General features: G+C 38.5%; 1 protein-coding gene across 1 annotated transcript; it reads left to right on the plus strand.

Annotated features, from left to right (window-relative positions):
* Positions 1-292: 292 nt before the first annotated feature.
* DEK (DEK proto-oncogene) lies at positions 293-17,521 on the plus strand. The gene is made up of 11 exons (XM_058024767.1): positions 293-489; positions 2,154-2,303; positions 3,960-4,061; positions 4,568-4,677; positions 6,515-6,609; positions 8,037-8,157; positions 9,121-9,303; positions 11,124-11,256; positions 13,524-13,672; positions 14,940-15,008; positions 15,975-17,521. The coding sequence occupies exons 2-11, from the start codon at positions 2,165-2,167 to the stop codon at positions 15,984-15,986; spliced, it is 1,113 nt and encodes a 370-aa protein (XP_057880750.1). The 5' UTR covers positions 293-489; positions 2,154-2,164; the 3' UTR covers positions 15,987-17,521.
* Positions 17,522-18,923: the final 1,402 nt, after the last annotated feature.

Consider the following 18,923-nt stretch of genomic DNA (forward strand, 5'->3'; position numbering starts at 1 on the left):
TTATTTTAAAGTTTTTGGGGTTTATGGGGATTTTTTTTTTGGTTTTTTTTTTTTTAAGCCGCTACAACTACAGACGGTGCCGCTTTTAAAAGGGAAAACGCAACGCCGCGCCGCTCACACCCCCCCGCCCCTCAGCAGAAGCGCGCGCTCGCCGCCGCGCGCGGCCTGACGTCACCGCGGGCGGGCGGGCGTGACGCGCGCCCTCCCCTGCCCTCCCCGCGCCGGCGGGAACGCGGGCGCTGATTGGCCGCCGCCTTCCCGCTTCCTCCTCGCCGCCCGAGAACCCGCCATTTTGAAAACCTTGTTGATTCCGGGAGGGAGGGAAGAGGGAGAAGGAGAGGGAAAGGGCAAGAGTGGCTGCTGGCCGTAGCGCTGTGCCGCGGCTGGACGTGTGTGTGTCGCTGCGCCCGGACTCGCCTCGTCCAGCGGTAACTGCCGCCTTCAGCTGCTGCCGCCGCGCCTGAGGAGGGAGCCTGGGCTCGTGCTGAGGTGGGTCCTGCCGCCATGGCCGTAACGGCGCCCGAGAGCGGTCCCGCCTCGCCGCGCCCGGGCCGAGCGGGGACGGACTGCGACGAGGAGAAATGAAACGCGGCCGCCGCGCCGCCGGGCTCCCGTCCCGCCCCACGGACACGCCGTGTGCGGGGCGCTTGTCACCGGCGCTGCCTCCCCCCTGCCCCTGCCCGGGCTGTGTGTGCTGGGTCCCGCCGTGTCCTGCGGCGGGAGCGGGCCGGGCGCTCCTCAGCCCGGCTGCAGCGGGGAGGCGGTGCCGCCTTGGCCGCCCGCGCCACCGGGCGCTGCGCGTCGCCGTCCGTTCGCCCCGGCATCCCGCGTACAGATCGGGAAGGGGGGATAGGTGTAAAGTCCTCGTGGGAAAAGCTCCAGCCGAGGGCGGGAGACCCTCTCCCGGTAAAGGTGCATCCCAGAACCCTTTTTCCCTAAGCAAAACGTCGTCCTGAACCCCGGTGGTGGAAAGCTAAGAAGTCTCTTAACTTTCCCCCTTCAGTTCCCATTGAAAGGGGAGGGAAAGTCAGCTTGTAGTGCTTCTCTTGCTTTTACTCATGCCTTCAAGTAAAATGAAAATGCCAGATTACTGAAGTGATAGATTATTTACTACAAATGAAATACTGGTAGTAATTCCTGAAGGATGTATGTTTCCCTGATGATTTAGCCAGGAAACTTTACTTTTCCCGTACTGTGGGTAATAAATATTAACTCATGTTTTCTGTCATTTGGAACGTGACTGGTCTCTGATACCTACTAATGCTGCACATAAGCAGCAGATTAAAATGTTACTTATTGCACCTAGCAGACAATACTGGCTCTAGTATTGCAAAAAGAAAATGGTTAATTGTGTGAAATTCTGTTCCAGATCTAAACGCTGAAAATTTTTGAAAGCTAGAATTTAAAAAAAGGAAACATATGGTTATCTTGCTCTATTGGGTAGATGCTTTCTGTTAGTAGGGAAATGGTATATGTGTAACTAAGATATTTTAAAGTTTACACATAGGCCATTTCAGATGTTAAGAAAATACTCTTGAATATGTGAAGTATGAAGCATTTATTCTTTTTTGCTGTAGATCTGTAAATTAAAACCAGGAAGTATTTTTATGCCTAAAGATACAGCAGCTGTCTGGGTTATGAAAGCAGTGTTAATTCTTTCCTGAATTGCTTGCAAGTTATTTTTTTAAAGTGTTTCTGTTCCCATTTCCCGTCTAAATAAGTAACTTGTTTAAGTTACTAGGAGACTTGTATGCATAGTTAACCATGATCAAGAATAAGTATTAAATTTATAGGAGGATGCAGTAAAATTGGGATATCTTAAAACACTGCAGTTTTTAATAGATATCAGTATCAGCTGCTTTGAGTGGGTGTTTCCGAATGCTTCACAAAAGCAGCTTGAAGACTTGTGTGTGAATAGAATTTATAACCTTTTGGAGTGTTCTTAACCAGACTAATTGCAGAATGGGTGGCAGCTTGTTCTGAAAAGTTGTGTGTATTGTGTGTATGCAAACACCTCAGTGATTAGAGAATGTGAACAGTCACAGTACCAGCACACTGCTTCTGCTGCACAAGGAGATCATTTTTGAAAGCAAGATTCCTGTGTTTCTTATGGATGTTGTTCTGTTGATGGTTTCCCCTGACTCTTTCTACAGAAGCTTATACCATGTCTTCTGTTGACTCATCAAAAGAAGATACAATGTCGTCAGAAAAAACAGACGAGAAACAACCTGAAACTGAAAACAAAGCTGAGGAAAGTGATGAAGATGAAGAAGAGGAAGAGGAGGAAGAGGAAGAAGAAAAGGGTACTTTTTTTCCATTTAATAAGTTGTTCTTTAATGAATGCCAAGCTATTGAATGCAGTCTCCTGTCTCTGGCTAATTGTACTGTTATTGAGGAGATTCCATGGTGCATCTGTCTCATGTGTCATCATAGCTTCCCAGTAGTCTATAGCAGGCAGTGATTTCTCTCAGAAAAGACTTAAGGAATTGCCAGTATCCTGGACTTCTGTACCAGGGATTTTTTCGTTGATGTGTAAATTTTTCAATGATTATAGTAGGTAGTGTCCCTTATCAGATTATTTTTTTGCCCATAACGCTCTGAAGAGATCTGTGTTTGCAAAAGAGAAACTTGTAAGTGTGCAGTAGTTTTGAAAACAACACAAATGTCTTTGCTTAACTAGAGTGAATTAATTTTCTGGGTATCCAAATTTAATTATGTTGGGTCAGCGGAAATTCTTTTAGACTAATTTTGGTAATAAAAAATTGTGGCAATATGAAAGGATGAGCAAGCAAGGCAAGTTTTTTGTTGTGGCCTGTAATTGAAGATAGTCAAGGAGAACAAAACAAGATGAAGGAACTACTATGCAAAAATGTTAATTTCTATTGTGAACTCTCCAGGCATCTGTTTTCAAAAGGAAAGCATTCATGGAAATAGAGCTGTAATGTGGCACAGTAAAAACCAAGTCACTCATGCTCTTGGATCCTTGAAAGAGATGCAGTTTGTCTTTAGGAAAGGTAGTAGAAGGAAAACGGGTTTGGGAAACAGTGAAGTAATTAGCGTTGGATTTTCAGGAAAAAAATCTTTTTGCTCTGGTTTTGATTATGTTCATACAAGTTTTGAAGCTACTTTTAGATGTTAAAGCCAGGACAGCCCATCTGTTTAGCTCTAAGGATAGAGTTATTTGAGGGCAAGTGTTTTAGTATGAAATGTTTAAATGAAGCTTTAGCTTTTTCTTCAGAGTGGTATTAAATGAGTGATGTGCAGGCTGTATGTAAAACAATCCAAATGTATTCATTAGTAAGCACTACCAGAATTACTGGGAATAATACTCTTGTTGTATTTGTGACACTTATTATTGTGCCCTGCCGTGTGCTTCTCTGTGTAGTACAGTCCCACTGCACTTGTGCTTCTCCCTCCCCTGCTGAAATGTGTCGTTTCTCCAGTCCAGTAGTGGGAAACAAATCTGTATGCAGGCATCCTTGACTCTGCTTTTGCCCATTTGGTAGTAGTATTCTTCTTCAGAGTGTTTTGTGTGGAGCTGTGTGTGTACTGACTGCAGCATCCAAGGAGAATGTGTAAACAGGGTCATTTTGTACCTGAAAAAGGCAGTGAAAGGAGAGAGGGATGGGTTTCTGAATACACCTAGTCCTGCAGTCTTCATCATGCTGAAGTTACCTTTAGGAAATGTCTAAAGGTAATGTAAAGTTACCTTTAGTCTTGTCTTCAAGGTTACCTTGGGTACAAGATTGTGGTGAAGAGCTAGAGAGGCTTCTAGTTATGTACATGAAGCTCCATAGAATCACATTGGCTTATTAGCCAAAGGTCAGAAAGTGTCATGGTACCTGCTAATATCATCATCTGGTTTTGATTTGCTATTTCAAAGTCAGTGTTGTGTTGCCTGTCACTTCAGTCAGATCTGCAATGAAGAATATTGTGTTTAAGGAAGCTTTCTTTTGCAGAGAAGAGCCTCATTGTTGAAGGAAAAAGGGAGAAGAAGAAGGTTGACCGACTGACCATGCAAGTGTCCTCACTGCAGAAGGAACCTTTTACAATTACACCGGGTAAGCTTGACTTCTCACACACGAATTGTGAGCGTTAGAAATGAGAATGAAAACTCTAAAAAGATGAAATTACTAATTTGTTGTAGGTGAGACCTAGTTTATGAGTCATGATCCTTCTTAAAACAATAAGGCTGTTATATGAAAACCCTCTTTTATTCTGTAGCATCAGTTTAAACTGTAAAAGTTACATGACATTTGAGCTCACTTGGAATAGGACCTTTGGTGCCTCACCACTACTAACAAAGGCAAGAACAGCCAGAATATAAAGAAATGCCAAATTCTTGTACCCTGATCTAAGTAGTATCAAGTAAGGCAGGTGAAGAGCCTGTCAGGATGCTGAACTGATAGGAAAAGGCCTGCTTAATATTTGACCTATTATAATGTCTACTGCTGGTTTTAAGCAACTTCTTTGCTTAAAAAAAAAAAAAAGATAGAAACTTTAAGTTATAAACATAAAGATAAATACGAATGTGATGAAATAGCATAAATGATTTTAATTGTTTCAGGTAAAGGACAAAAACTCTGTGAAATTGAGAGGATACAGTTCTTTCTGAGTAAAAAGAAGACAGATGAACTTAGGAACCTGCACAAACTCCTCTACAACAGGCCAGGCACTGTAAGAATTTCAATCTTGTATATCCATTAATTCTCACGTATAGTGAAAATGTTTGTAGTGCAGTTTTTTACACTTGCACATATTGATCGATTTCTTAAGTGTTATTTATTACAAGCTACTTAGAAAATGGGTATTTGCAGGACCAGTTAAGTAAGTCTCCTCCTTTTAACTCCTATAAAATCTCTTCTGTAAAAATCCTGTGGCAGGGTGTACTAAATCAAAAGTCTCTTGAATGTAGATTGGATTTTTTTTTAATGGGGGAATCGTGGATTACCTTACAAGGATGAGTTGGAAATAATTTATGGTTCATATGCTAAAAGATGCTGACATGCAGATAACACTCAAAATACTGTGTATTAATACATTGCTGCTTATCTATTATTTTTCTCTTTGTTTGTGCTAAGCAGTTGAAAGCTAAAGGTGATAAAAATCACTATTAGGATTTTATATATAACAGTTTTCCTAAGATAATTACAATATTACATCATCCATTTTGTGTTTAAGGGTGACACTTAAAATATAATGGCAAGTCTTTCTTGGAGTGGTTTATGTATCACTGATTGTGCCTATACTTTCAGAGTAAATATGACCCATTTTCCTTGCTAATGGAGACAAAATGTGAAATTGAGGCAGATTTACATGTACTATTTCTATACGTTTACTATAATTATTGGAACTTTTTTAAAATACCTTTGTGTATTTTGGAGACTTGAACAGCTAGCATAGAAACCAGAAATTGAATATTACTAGTACACTTGTGTGCCAGTTCTAATTCTCAGACCAATGCTTCCAATGCAATGTTTGTTTAAATGGCAAAGAATGATCTGTTGCCATAAGGATTCAAAAAAAGAATATATCAGTATGGTTTCAGTCAAAACTATATTTAATTAGAGTTTTTGGGAACTCAGAATGCTGTTTAATATAGTGAAGGTCAGATCTTGTTTCATATGCACATGTTTGTGTGTGCTTTTAATTGTAATTAACACTTTTATTAAAATGTACTAGTATCACCTGCAAATTTTCTTAAGGTGCTGAACAAAGCTCTTTGGAAAAGGAGCTCAGCTTTGGTAAAATTATAAACTAATGGAGTAACAGCAGAAACAAAATTTGTAAAAGTATTGAAAGCTATTGATAGTGTTATAAAGATCTCAGAAGATGGAGAGATCTGGGGTTGCTTTTTAACAGCTTTGGGGGTTATTTTGCAAAAGGAGATGAAGTGAAAACATAACTTAAATACACTTCTGATCTTGATGGGAGCAATTTTCCCATTATAAGGGTTGTTGCAATGAATGTTCAACCCAGATCAGACGTCAGGTGTAATGGTAGAAGTTGTAGATTGGGTGGTACATAAATGCAAAAATTGGTCCTACTAGTAAGAGGTTCAAAAATACAGTCATGGTCCTATGTAAGACTTCAGAATAGCTAGTAAAGTAAATCTGCTTCAGCAGATTGTAGAATAAAAAATAAAATTCCTTATTTTGTAACAAATTACGTGATACAAAGCATGCAACATGCAACAAGCTTCATGATGTTGTAGTTTTGCAAACCTGTAAATCATCGTGCAGTACATTTTAAATGAGCTTGAAATGGCAGGTTACTTTGTCTAGTAAGTTATTAAAAGTACCACAGTCACAAGAAGTTGAACTTAATTGTTGTAGTTTGTCTGTCATGAGATGAGTAAAGGCATAATCCATGTATGTTATAACTTAAAAGGTGTAGCTCTGTCAACAGAAAACAAAATGTTAGGACATTTCTTGTATGAGAGGTTAACAAATGTCATTTGATGAAATCTTTTAAACTGCTTGCAATGAAAAGTAATCTGTGTGCTCTGTTCTAGGTTGCATCCCTAAAGAAGAATGTGGGTCAGTTCAGTGGGTTTCCATTTGAAAAAGGAAGTGACCAATATAAAAAGAAGGAAGAAATGTTAAAAAAGTAATGATCTCTTGCTAGTTAACATAGCTTGACTCATGTTTTGCACTCTATATTTTTCCTTTTTTTTCTTCTACAATTTTACTTGAGATTAAAGTTGAACTGTAAGCCTGGTGGCTGTTTAGTAGAGCTCTACAATTTTTTTTTCTAAGTTCTTTTTAATCACACAAACTGATCTCTTAAGACAGCTTAAAATGTATTAAAAGTTATATTGTGAACATTTTATTCACAAGTCCTACATTCCTAACTTTAACTATTGCATACTAACTATTAGATTCTTCTGCCAAGTTGAGAGGAAAGCATTATTTCCCTGGGGCAAGCATAGTGTTGTGAACATATTGTACTTTATTCATGGTGCAAACCTGCATCCTTCTATGCCTCAAAATCTTCCTCCTTCAGAACCAAAGCCATTTCTGCTTATTATATATGAAATATCCTAGAATTGCCATAGCAACTAGTCTCAGAAACTTTTTTTTTTTGTTACTGGCTCCCTTCTGAAATTGCTTTTCCATCAACAGGAGAAGCTGCTGCAACTTAGTTTTCACTGTCCTGAAAGGGTTTAAAATGCCCTTGCATATTTGTGTAGCTAGTTGTAACAAATGAAATAACTAGTAACATCTACACAATATATTCTAAAACTTACGGGTTTTTTTAGTGCCTATTTGCTGATAGTGGAAAGCTTCCAGAATTTGGAATGTCTAAATTTTTCTTCCTCAGATATGCAGTTTTCCAGGACTATGGTTTGTCAAATACATGGGAATCTAAAAGATCCTGATGGGAGTTTTGACCATTTCCCAAAGTTTAATTGGCTAATTCCCCTTATCAAAAAAGAGTCTGCAAAATGAAGTAGTTTTGCACAATTTTTTTCATATTTTCCATATGAAACAACTGCTAGCAGCAAATATTCTGAAACCTGGTTGCTTTGGGTTGCATATGAAGGTGCAGAGCCCTGTGTGCTTGCCTTACTGTGATAGCTTCTGCTGCTATTTGTAGCTGTGTAGAACACAAACTGTTGATCAGTTTCTTAATATGTTTTGCCTCTGTGGTTGATTTCTGCCCAGTCTTTACACTTGCATGTCGTATTTTAGCAGCGTTGAACAAGATGAGCAAAGGTCAATATCTACTTTGCAGAACCTTACTATTCAGGCTGTAGATCATAAAGAATGTAATACTTTCTTTACTGTGATTCCTTAATTTTTTTAATATCCTGTTATACAGACATAGAGATTTGGGAATTCTGTTTTCTTTTGCTTTATCTAATATAGTGGTGATTCTTTGCTTGACCATAGATAAGACTGGAAGTGTAGCTGACTGTGTATATATATTGTCAGGTGGCCGACACAAACCAGACAGCAGCTTCTAGCAGTCAGATGTTGATTGTTTAGTGTGTGATACTGAATCTTTTCTTTTCTTTTTTTTTTTCCCTACAGATTTAGAAATGCAATGTTGAAAAGTATCTGTGAAGTTCTTGACTTGGAAAGATCAGGAGTCAATAGTGAGCTTGTAACCAGAATATTAAACTTCCTTATGCATCCAAAATCTTCAGGCAAGGTGAGATACAGGTTGTTATGCTTGCTTTTATAGCTCTGTTCTGATAGAAAATGTATCTGTTCTCTATTGCTCATTGTTTGCTTGTTTCCAGTGATAATACAATTTCTGTTCTAACTTACTGAAGGAGGAATGACTTGTTGAGAGAGAGTAGTTCTACTGCAGGCATCCATAATGGGGTGAGGGCCTAAATAGAAATTCTGTTTACATATGGCAGTTCCCATTACACACTGATAGTGCACAGAGTGTGAGTTCAACACATGGAGCTAATTAGTATATCCATTCCCAAATACTAGTTAGCCTCTGCTTTGTGGGTGGAGGAGAATAGATACATGAAAGGACAGGAAAATCAAGCTTCAGATGTTACCTGTGTTTGCTGTATTTAGCACATGTATGTTATCACATCTGGACATGCCCAAATGGAATTTGTTGCAGGGTGCAAAACCAGTGCACTAGACACAGAGTGTCACTGCCAAGACTGCTAGACTTCAAACACTGGGAGGTGATGTGAATAAGGGGTCAGCAAGCTGCTTTAGAGACACAGAGTTGCAGAAAATGCAGGTTTGCATAAGATGTGACAAAATTCTTGCCTTTAAGTCTTCTGAGTTCTCAGCTGACTTGTTACCTGAAGAAAAGGCTTGTTTTACGGATTGGTAGGTAAAAGAGCAATCTAGAAGTAACTTTTCTTGCTTCCCTCTCTAACGCCCAGTCTTTGAAGATTTGTTTGCTTAGGGAAGTGATGCACTTAGCTTAGAACTGAAATTTCATTTTGCTCAAATCTGTCTCAATAGTGAATATTTGCTTGCTGCAAAATATTATGACTTAAGTGTACATAAAATAGTCCTGAGTTGTGTTTAGACACCTCCATATTTGTTTACTATTCTTTGATGTGATTGGAAAGTATTTATCTTTTTTTAATTCACTTTTGTATTCTTACTTGGATTACACACATCTCTTGTCTCTCAGCCATTGCCAAAGTCCAAAAAACCACAAAGCAAAGGTGGCAAAAAAGAGCGCACTAGCTCTGGAACAACAAGAAAAGCGAAACGTACCAAGTACCCAGAGATCTTGTCAGATGAATCCAGTAGTGAAGAAGATGAAAAAAAGGAAAAGGATGAGTCTTCAGAAGAAAAAGAAAGTGAAGATGAGGTAATGAGTTGTTTTGTTTGTTTTCAACGTTATGTCACTGCTATGAATTGGTTACTCTTGGAACACAGAGTTGGGGAGCAAGTGATATTTAACTGAAAGAACAGGGAACGCATCTGCAATTTAGAAGAGGTTTTCTTAAATTCTGAGTGTGTTGAATTTAGAGATTCATTTAGATAAAAGGCAAAAGTTCTGGTTCTTGTGTGTATGTATGCACCTTATAAAATCATTTCCTATGTGTCATTTTGGGGCAGCCAGGATTGCTAATTAATTGATTGTATTTCTTATATCATCTTGTGAGGATTTTATTATAATTTCATAATTCAGTGTTTGATTTGATACCTAGGAATTAACTTTGAGTTCAGTAGGAGTCACTGACCTACCTGACTACATTGGTTTGGGATCTTGTTTCCATATTCCTTCTGGATTTTGTATATTAAACTCTCTCTTCAGGTTTTGTCTTAAAGTAGACAACATAGTAGATGGCCTTTGAAAGATCCCTGCAATCTCTGAAGTGTCTTAATCTCATTGTATTCTGTGGTTTTTGTAAACTTTCTGCATACTAGATGAGAAGCATCAAATCATGGAATGGTTGGGGTTGGAAGAAACCTTTAAAGGTCATCTAGTCCTGCAGTGGGCAGAGACATCAGCTGGATCAGGTTTCCTCATTCAACCTGGCCTGGAATGTTTCCAAGGATGGGCATTCACAGCCTCTCTGGGCAACCTGTTTCGGTGTTTCGCCACCTCATTGCAAAAGAAATTCTTCCTTATTTCTCCCCTAAATCAACCCTCCTTCAGTTTAAAACCATTATGCCTTATCAGGCCACTGCAACAAAGTGCAATTAGTCAAACTGCTGGTGTCCAGGAAAGTTCTTTGTGGAAGCTATCATATATGGCTGTCATATATGGCCACTGTTCACTTGGGTTACATTCTCTGTTGGAAGTGTGACAGGCTGTTAGGTTAATAGCCTGAGCTATAGGAAATAGTAGCAATCTTTTGTTGAAAGGCAGTTCATGTAACTTAACAGTTTGTTTTGTTGGGGTCATTTTGGTAGGTGTTGGGTTTAATGTTAAAAGGAAATGTTCAAAGAAATTCCTATGCCTCCAGGGAACAACCTTAATTCTTATTGTGCCTTTTTCTTTACTTATAAATGGCAAATTGAAAGAGGGCTGAAATATTAAAGGTTGACATATGTGTTAATTTCTTCAGGAAAACAGGGTTTCTACTGTGAGGAGAGGAATATCTTTTTCAGAGGCCGTTGTTGCCATATTTCCAAGAACTCTGTTATTTTTTTAAAAACCCCAAAAATCTAAAACCCTCCAAACAAACAAAATTCCAACAAACAAAAAGGTCTAACAGTAAACTCCATTGATCTAACTGGGTCATCTTTGCCTTCTTTCAAAAGGTGGGAGTTAGGTATGTCTGCAATGGCTGAGTGGATTGAAGTCTTCAGAAAGTGGAAGTTTAGGTGCATGGAATAAAAAGCCTAATTATTTCAAAAGCACTGCTTTGTCAGATTAGTTTGAAAATAGGGCTTGATGAAATGGAAGATAACTATTTTTACAGCTTTAAGATTGCAGAATTTCTAAAAGAGTTAGGTTTATGAAAGCTTTTGGTATACTAGAGTTGGAAGGATGTAGGCAGTGTTTTGCTGCACCAGCTCTGTTGGAAACTTAGGCATGGAGTGGCTGGAGTTAATTGTCCTTAGAGTGGAAAATTCTCCTTTCTGGAAAAGAGGTATGGATTGTTGAAGTAATACACATTACTTTAATTTTCTTTTTTTTTTTTTTTTTTTTTTTTTTTTTTTTTTTTTTTTTTGTAGCCCCCAAGAAAAGTATCTAAAAGAGAAAAATCTAAAAAGACACCTTCTAAAACCAAGAAAGCTGTGAAGGGTGCAAATGTCAAGAAGGCAGACAGCAGCACTACTAAGAAAAACCAGAACAGTTCTAGAAAAGGTAAATGCTTTAAATCTTTCAGCATACATTGCCCTGTAGCTTAACTGGCATGCTTATCAGAAAGCAAGCTTTTGCACCTTAGTGTGAAAGAAAATGGAATTTGGTAAATTGTTGGTTTTTTACTTGATGTTTCCTTCCTTGAAACAGTAATTTAAAAAGCTGTTGGTTTGGATATATTTCATGCCTTTCCTGCTGTCATGCTGCTGAGCATGTGTATGGTTTTTATTTGCTTATAAACTGAAAGTATCAGCCAAGTTCTCTATTTTGCTGGAAGAATCATTGGTAAAGTTCTGTTTGGGCCTCTGTATTGTCTTTATGCGAGTCTTGTAATTGATCCAGTGGTGTGTATCCCATGTGTGTGTCTTTGGTTCAGCAGCTTGATACAAGTGTTTTGTTAACATAGAAATTGTTTTCTCCATGCATCCTGTTGCAGTTGATTTTCTCATATCTCAGGATGTGCATAAAGGGTATACAGACATTGAGTTTCTTAATAACTCCAGAAAGATTGCAGTAGTGAGGGCAGGGTTGTCTTGCCAAGCAGTTTGCCAAAAAGGGCCCAGCCAGGGGCAGATGGTTCTTGCAGACAGCTCCTGGAGGCCATTCAGCAATGGGCACTCCTGATAAGGAGCGCTGACAGCACTCTGGGCTCTCTCAGCACGCGTGGGGCCGGTGGCTCAGGGAAGGGACTGGCACCCTGCTCTGCACCTGTGAGCTGGCCCTGGCAGCAGGCTCCAGCTGTGGGCAGGCATGGACATCATGGAGTGAGTCCAGTGGAGGGGCACCAAGATGGTGAGGGGGCTGGAGCACAGGGTGGAGGAGGGAAGGCAGAGAGAGCTGGGCCTGATCAGGCTGCAGAAGAGATGGGTGAAGGGGGATCATCCTGCAGCCTGCACCTCCCAAATGGGAGAGGATGGGGAAGGCAGGGCCAGGCTCTGCTTGGAGGCACACAGGGACAGGATGGGAGGCAACAGGCCCAGGCTGCCACCAGGGACTCTGCAGTTATTTGTTAGGGGAGAAACTTCACCATGTGGGTGGTCCCAGAAATGGGGCCTGGAGGAGCAGGGGAATCCTCACTGGTGGAGATGTTTGGACATCAGCCTGGCAGGGGCCCAAGTAACCAGCTCCATGCTGGCCCTGTCCCAAGTAGCAGCTTTGGTACCAGATGATCTCCCGAGGTCCTTTCCCACCCTAAATTCTCCGACACTCTGCGATAGCAGCCAGGTCTGTCACAGTTGTAGTGTGAGTTACTGATGCAGTTTATATCCATACTGCAAAATACTTCCTTTAATGCTGCCCCTGGCATATACATGCTACAGCACAAGATTCAGCTCACATTAGTTCCCCTTCTTGTCAGTGCTTTGCTGAAAGGTGCAGGTGAGCTCTTGGATACAGAATGATGCTCAGTTTCTTTCATTGCCTTATTTCTCAGCAGAGTAACTGGCCTGTGCTGAACTCAGTGTGTTTTCAGTTTGACTTCTAACTGTGGCTGTGTTGTGTGTGTACCCCTTATTTTGTCATCAGCATATATATTTACACACAAATGTTATATATGTGTTTATCCTGTAAGTTATGTAGTATATTTGTAATTTCTTATTTACTCCTCCTGGATTTCTGTTTCCAGTTTAAGTAGGTCATTCTGTACGGTCATTATCTAGTTGGTTTGGCAGCTGCTCTGAATTTTGTCTTGTTGGCAGTAGAGGAACTGAGTGGATGTTGAAGTCATTCAGTCTAATTCATTTTCTGCTGGAAAAGATTGTATTAGTGTCCTGTGCCCCTTCACTTAATTTCATTTACGAAGTTCTCCCTATTTGTTCTCTTCTCATGGTGCTTTCTGATAGTAAGTTGGCAGAATTACATTGCAAAATTACAAGAGCCTAGTGTGCAACACTGCTAGGGGAAAAGAAGAAATATAAACTCCTTTTAAAAGGAAATAATTACTTTTTATTTTCTTAGGGCCATAATGCCTGAAATAGAATTGTCGTAATAAGTCTCTTTCATTACTTTGATACATGAAATTAGTCCCATACCTTTTAGAGTTCTTAGTGATTTGTAAACTGATGGTTCATCAGTAACTACACAGATTCATAAATAAATGCAGTACTGATGGCATTAGCTTTGTTTTTAAGTGGATAGTCTAGCAAGATGTCTATTTTAAAGGAAAACATCTGGATTGGATGTTTGTTGGAAGTTCTGATGGCTTCTCTTTCTAAGGAAGAAAACAGACAAACTGAAAACCTATTACAATGCAATTTGTTCTTCATATTTAGAAAGCGAGTCTGAGGATAGTTCAGATGATGAACCTTTGATTAAAAAACTGAAGAAACCGCCCACAGATGAAGAACTGAAGGAAACTGTTAAGAATTTGTTGGCCAATGCAAATTTGGAGGAGGTTACAATGAAACAAATCTGCAAGGAAGTAAGTACAATTTTGCAGTCTCTTTATAGGTTGTGGATTGTTTGTGGACTGATTTTGATCATCATTTCAGAAATGAAGGCTTGTAGTCTTTTGTTGTTTCAAAACTAAATAGCTTTGCATTGGTTTATTTACTTGCTGATAGCTATAACAATGAGAGCTTTTTTTAGATATGCAACACTGATATCAGCATTTAAAGGGAAATGTTAAAATGAGCTACCTGGGATGTAGCAGTATGACCTCCAAAGCAAGTGCCATGTGTGACAGTGCAAATATCTGACATGTTTAGACAGCTTTGCTGCTGTCCATAGGGGAGGGCTGTCCCCTGTGCTCTGTACATTTCTGCTGCTCACCTTGCACACTCCTCCTTCATGTGTTCTCTTTATAAGTCCATTCAGCTGTCTCTTATCAGCATCTATCAGAATAGTTCTCAGCTGAGTTAGTGAGTTGAATCAATTCAGCAAGAAATCCATTAGTTGTCAGAACAGGTGGGAACCATGTGGCCAGAAAAGGGAAGGGTGGGGAGAAGTGACGAAAACACAGTTACCTTTATATTTTCTGGTCAACTCACACATTTGGTTTTCCTGGGAATTTCAAGATGTTGTCGTGAGAAAACTAAACCAGAAGCTATAAGAAAACTCTATGTAACTTTTTTCATATTTATAGTCATTCTAGAAGTCTGAAATTTGGCATACTGAAATAAAATGCTCTGAACTGGTTGTCAGTGTTGGCACCTGGTTTTGGTTTGTTTGGTCCTCTCCCACACTGTTAACCAAATAGTAATTGTACAATAGCACTCAAATATTTTGACTCTTCTCAAAGTCTCTTGAAAGGATCAGTTTTACTTATTATCAAATACCAAGGCTTATTTATTTTTCATTAGTTGTTTGCCTTCCTACACTAATGCAGGGCTATCTGACTACTTAAGAGAGCATTTAAAACAAAAAATGGAGAATTCTTACTTCTCCATTTTTGTGTGACGTGGCAAGCTAGGCATTTCAATTTGATGTGAAAAATTATAGTACCAGTTCAGTCAGTGACCAAACATAAAAGAGTACATGCATTTAAATCTTTGTGTGGTCAAAATAAAGACAGGAAAATAAGCTTGTGTCTTTCCCTAATTAACAGAGAGCATTTTAGCAGTTATGGTACTAGATGTACTAACATAGCTTTTTGCCCTAATTTCAATTAAGCCTCTTCTACTCATACCATCTATTGAATGAAAGTAATTTGAGGTTTATGTTCTTGTTTTGTTTTTACTTTTCTTTAGGTGTATGAAAAATATCCTAGTTACGATTTATCTGACAGAAAAGACTTCATTAAAAAAACAGTCAAAGAGGTAAAGACTTTATCATTTTGAAAATACTCTGGGTTGGGGTGGGGTTTTTTTCCTTCAGCTTGGCATGGGATCCTCTTACACCAGTTTTAATAGCTTTTTGTATAATATTGAAAGTTTTGTGCTCACCTAAACCTTTGATGTTTTGGTTCAGCCTGCAGAAGAGATGAATGAAGGGGGATCATCCTTGTGTTTCCCTCTTTAAAAAATAATTGCTTCAGATTTTCTTAGCATGCCACTACTGCTCTTATGTATTTGTTTGGTGAGCATAACTAGAATTAAGGTTATCACAGTTTCTAATGACCTGTACTCCAAAAGCTCTGAATTTGCTTTAAATTACAACCTTGGCTACAAAATGCACTCTAATTCAGGCTCTGGCCACGTACATTCATAGATAACACATGAGGTTGTACAAGCTCAGCAGACCTTGTCAGATAAGGCAAAAGAGAATAAGGACAGATAGCTTTTCTCTGTCTTGGTGGTACAGTTATGGTAACTGGTGGTATGGTTATGATGGTGTTGCCTTTGAGTTTGCTGTGCTGAAGATCAGGCCTTATCTACTGTACTTATGATGGAGGGTTCATTGTCCAATCTGAGCTTTGTAATTTGTAAAAAAAAAAATTGTATTTCATTACTTTTGCTTGCCCTGAAACTAAAAATGGAACCATAGAAGTGAGGTTCGCTTAGTGTAGTTAATAAAGTAACTTCATTTTCTTGTGGCTTCACTCAGAGATGTTGATACATGGCTATTTAGAATTGTTATGTCTGTCTTGTGCATAGACCAGCAAGATAGTGTCCTGTGTCACTATAAGCAAAGGCATGAGAGAGCAATTTGTCTGCTCTAGGGATGTTTTTGGGTTTTTTGTGATAGCAAGAGGAGACTGTATTTTCATGATAATTTGATACAAAAGGAGATTATACATTTTTGCATTGATAAAAGGGAGAAAACTAATGCACTTCTCTTTTCAGTTGATTTCATGATCTGATTTGACTGAGGGAAATGAAGATTCCTGGGTTTTTGTTTCCATGGATTTGAAGATCTGATAGGCACCAGCAAAAGGAATGTGTCTTACCCTTGTATTTTTAGTCAGATCTAATTCTGCTGATCTAATGTTAAGAGTGTTAATGTAAATTGCTTTGTGTGGTTTTTTTTGTTGTTAAACAGAACTGCATTTGATGCAATTTTTTAGTTGAACATACTTACGTTTTGTGCATGGCAATAAATGTTCCCTTTTTATAGTTTTGTACATTTTGAATTGCATTGTATAACTAGATTCATTAGAGGTTCATTAGAGCCATCATAGCTTTTTAGCGTGGATTACCAGCGTACAGGAGATTTTAAAATTTACTAAGATGAAAGCTGCTTATCTACACATATACATGCAGAGACTGGAATATTGCAGTATTGGTTACAAAGATATTTTGGATACATATTAATTCTAAAATAAGAAGAGTTAGTCACATATTAATCTCTTTTATATTCTGATACATTCTACAGATACAGAATTATTCTGAACCTACATTACAGTCTTGCATGTGTAGGCACTGAAAGAACTCTCACAGCATGGTAACTAATTGGCAGATAGATGTTATTTTTGTACTTTCAAAAGGCTTTTTGTTGTGTATATAAAGTTATTTCAAATTTCTTTTGTGCAAATCAGTTTTTTAATCTTGATATCTTTGAATTTATGACATGAAATGTCAGTGTTCAGCAGTGAGGCAGTAATAACAAGTGGTGTGCAGAAGTTTCATGAAAATGAGCTGAGGTTTCATGATGTTTGTCTCCTCTTACCTTGTACAAAAACGAAACTGTAGGTTTATACCTGAAGTTTAACTTTATACAGAGACTATGGACATTGTTTCAATGTCTTGGAAGTAGTAAATAAAATCCCTCCAAAGGCAATAGGAAAATTTCTAGCATCTCACAAGTGGGTATCCAAGGTACACAGCTGGAGGCTTGATAGCTTTGGAAATCCACAGTAGGGCTTCCAAATCAGATAGCACTGATGTGAACATGTGTTTAACCTCTCTCCTGTGTGGGAAAGCTTTTCTGAACATGACCTTCATTGCCTCAGCGTGAACAATGGTACTTGTAAGCCTGCAGTCTTTAACTGTGGCTGGCAGCTTTTAGGATCAAAGCAAACTCTGTCCATAAGTTTTTGTTTAGGTTTTCTCCATACACCTTGTTTTTAATATGGGAAGTCCTACTCTTAAAATCATGAAACTAAGAGCTGCCAGAGTGGGGGCGGCCATTCACACCGTGAGCGCAGAATCCCTCTGACTAGTATTGCTGGAAAGACAAAGTGTATTTTTTTGAATTTTATTATTGTACAGTTGAGAAATAAGGGTTCATAAATTATCTAAATTCCAAAAATGTTCAGCCAGTTAGACTGTTGATCTTACACAGACTTTTGAATTTCTTTGCTTGTAATCATTTATAATAAGGCTGAATGTAATGGGGATTTTTTGTATTCAATAAATGTCTTTCACAAAAATATAAATCAGTTTTACTCTAACATTTGCTTACATGTATAGTAAAAAAAACCTATACAGGAACATGGTTGGTTGTCTTTATCTCATATTGGCTTTTCTACTTTAGATGACACTATTGCTGAAATGTATGTCCTTGCACCAGAATTTTATATCTTCTGTGAGGTTGGTTTGTTTTGTTTTGATTTTTATGTGGGTTTTTGTCTCTAACTGTCTCAGCAAAAAGAACACTTTTAAATTTGCAATTTAAAACATCAAAAATTTTCAAGTCAGTGTTAAGAGCAGAAATTTACTTGTATTAAGTGTTGGTGTTTTACAAATAATTGAACTGCCTTTTGAGTTTTATGTAAATGTACTAGCCAGTTTTAATTATATGGGTCAGGAAGTGTTTTTACGATTCACAACTCCAAAGTATAAATATTTTTTTAATCATTTAAATTCTAATGAAAATTTAGAAAAGGATAGCACACTTCTATTTATTGTCTATATGCAATAGTTGCCACTTTGGAATTGCACAGATGGAATGGAAATGGACTTGACATTCTTCAAGTGCTTTGTTTAAATCTTTTAACAACTCAGTGTTAGTCCTCAACGGAGAAGAGGACTGCCTGTTTCCTTGCTAATCCATCCCAGTCTGGCTGCAGCTGATACAGGATTCCGTTTCTTTCTGCAACTGGGAGAAAGGCTGCAAGGTAGTGTTAAAAGGTAAATAAAATATCCTGCTTATCCTGATGCTGTTGGATTAGAAGCACATCTGATCAAGGATCTAAATCCCTTTCACACACACTCATAAAAATTGAAATGGGTTAACTGGATAAAAGATAACTGAATAAATTGTTCAGGCGTGTGTCTTCCAGGTGCTTAAGGTAATGTCCTGACCATTGTACTCTGGAGAAAAATACTCCTAACCATCTTGATTTGATTACTTCCAGCATAATTCCTACAATCCAGTGTGTTGGTTCCTCTTTTTGGTTAGGCTTTTGGTATTCAATATTTTGGTTGGCGATTAGCAAAACCACAAGTTATTCTGAATGATTTGCAGGTGTAAACAGCTGTTCTTATGAGCACTTTTGGCAACAGTGTATGGGGCCTGTAGGAGAAGGAAGATGGAGAGGGCTAGGTGGAAAGGAGATCAGTAGTATGGAGTGAAAAGATGTTACATGCATTTAGAGTTATGTGGTAAGCCATAGTATAGTGGTGAGGCAAAGACACAGCTTTAAATTCAAAATTCTTTTTTCCAAAAGCTCTAGACTAACAGGCTTCTTGGACCTGAGCAGGCTGTTTATAGGGTCTGTATTTTTTCTATGTTATCCTGTTACAAGGCACATGACAAACCAAGATCTAAGAATTGTCTGAGTTTATATTAGCCACTGCTCAGCTGTACTTGAAAATGACCTTTTTGGAGGCCAGTACTTAATCTGGAGAAAT

The sequence above is a fragment of the Melospiza georgiana genome, chromosome 1 (genome assembly GCF_028018845.1).
Source record: "Melospiza georgiana isolate bMelGeo1 chromosome 1, bMelGeo1.pri, whole genome shotgun sequence".
NCBI classification, from domain to species: Eukaryota; Metazoa; Chordata; class Aves; order Passeriformes; family Passerellidae; genus Melospiza; species Melospiza georgiana.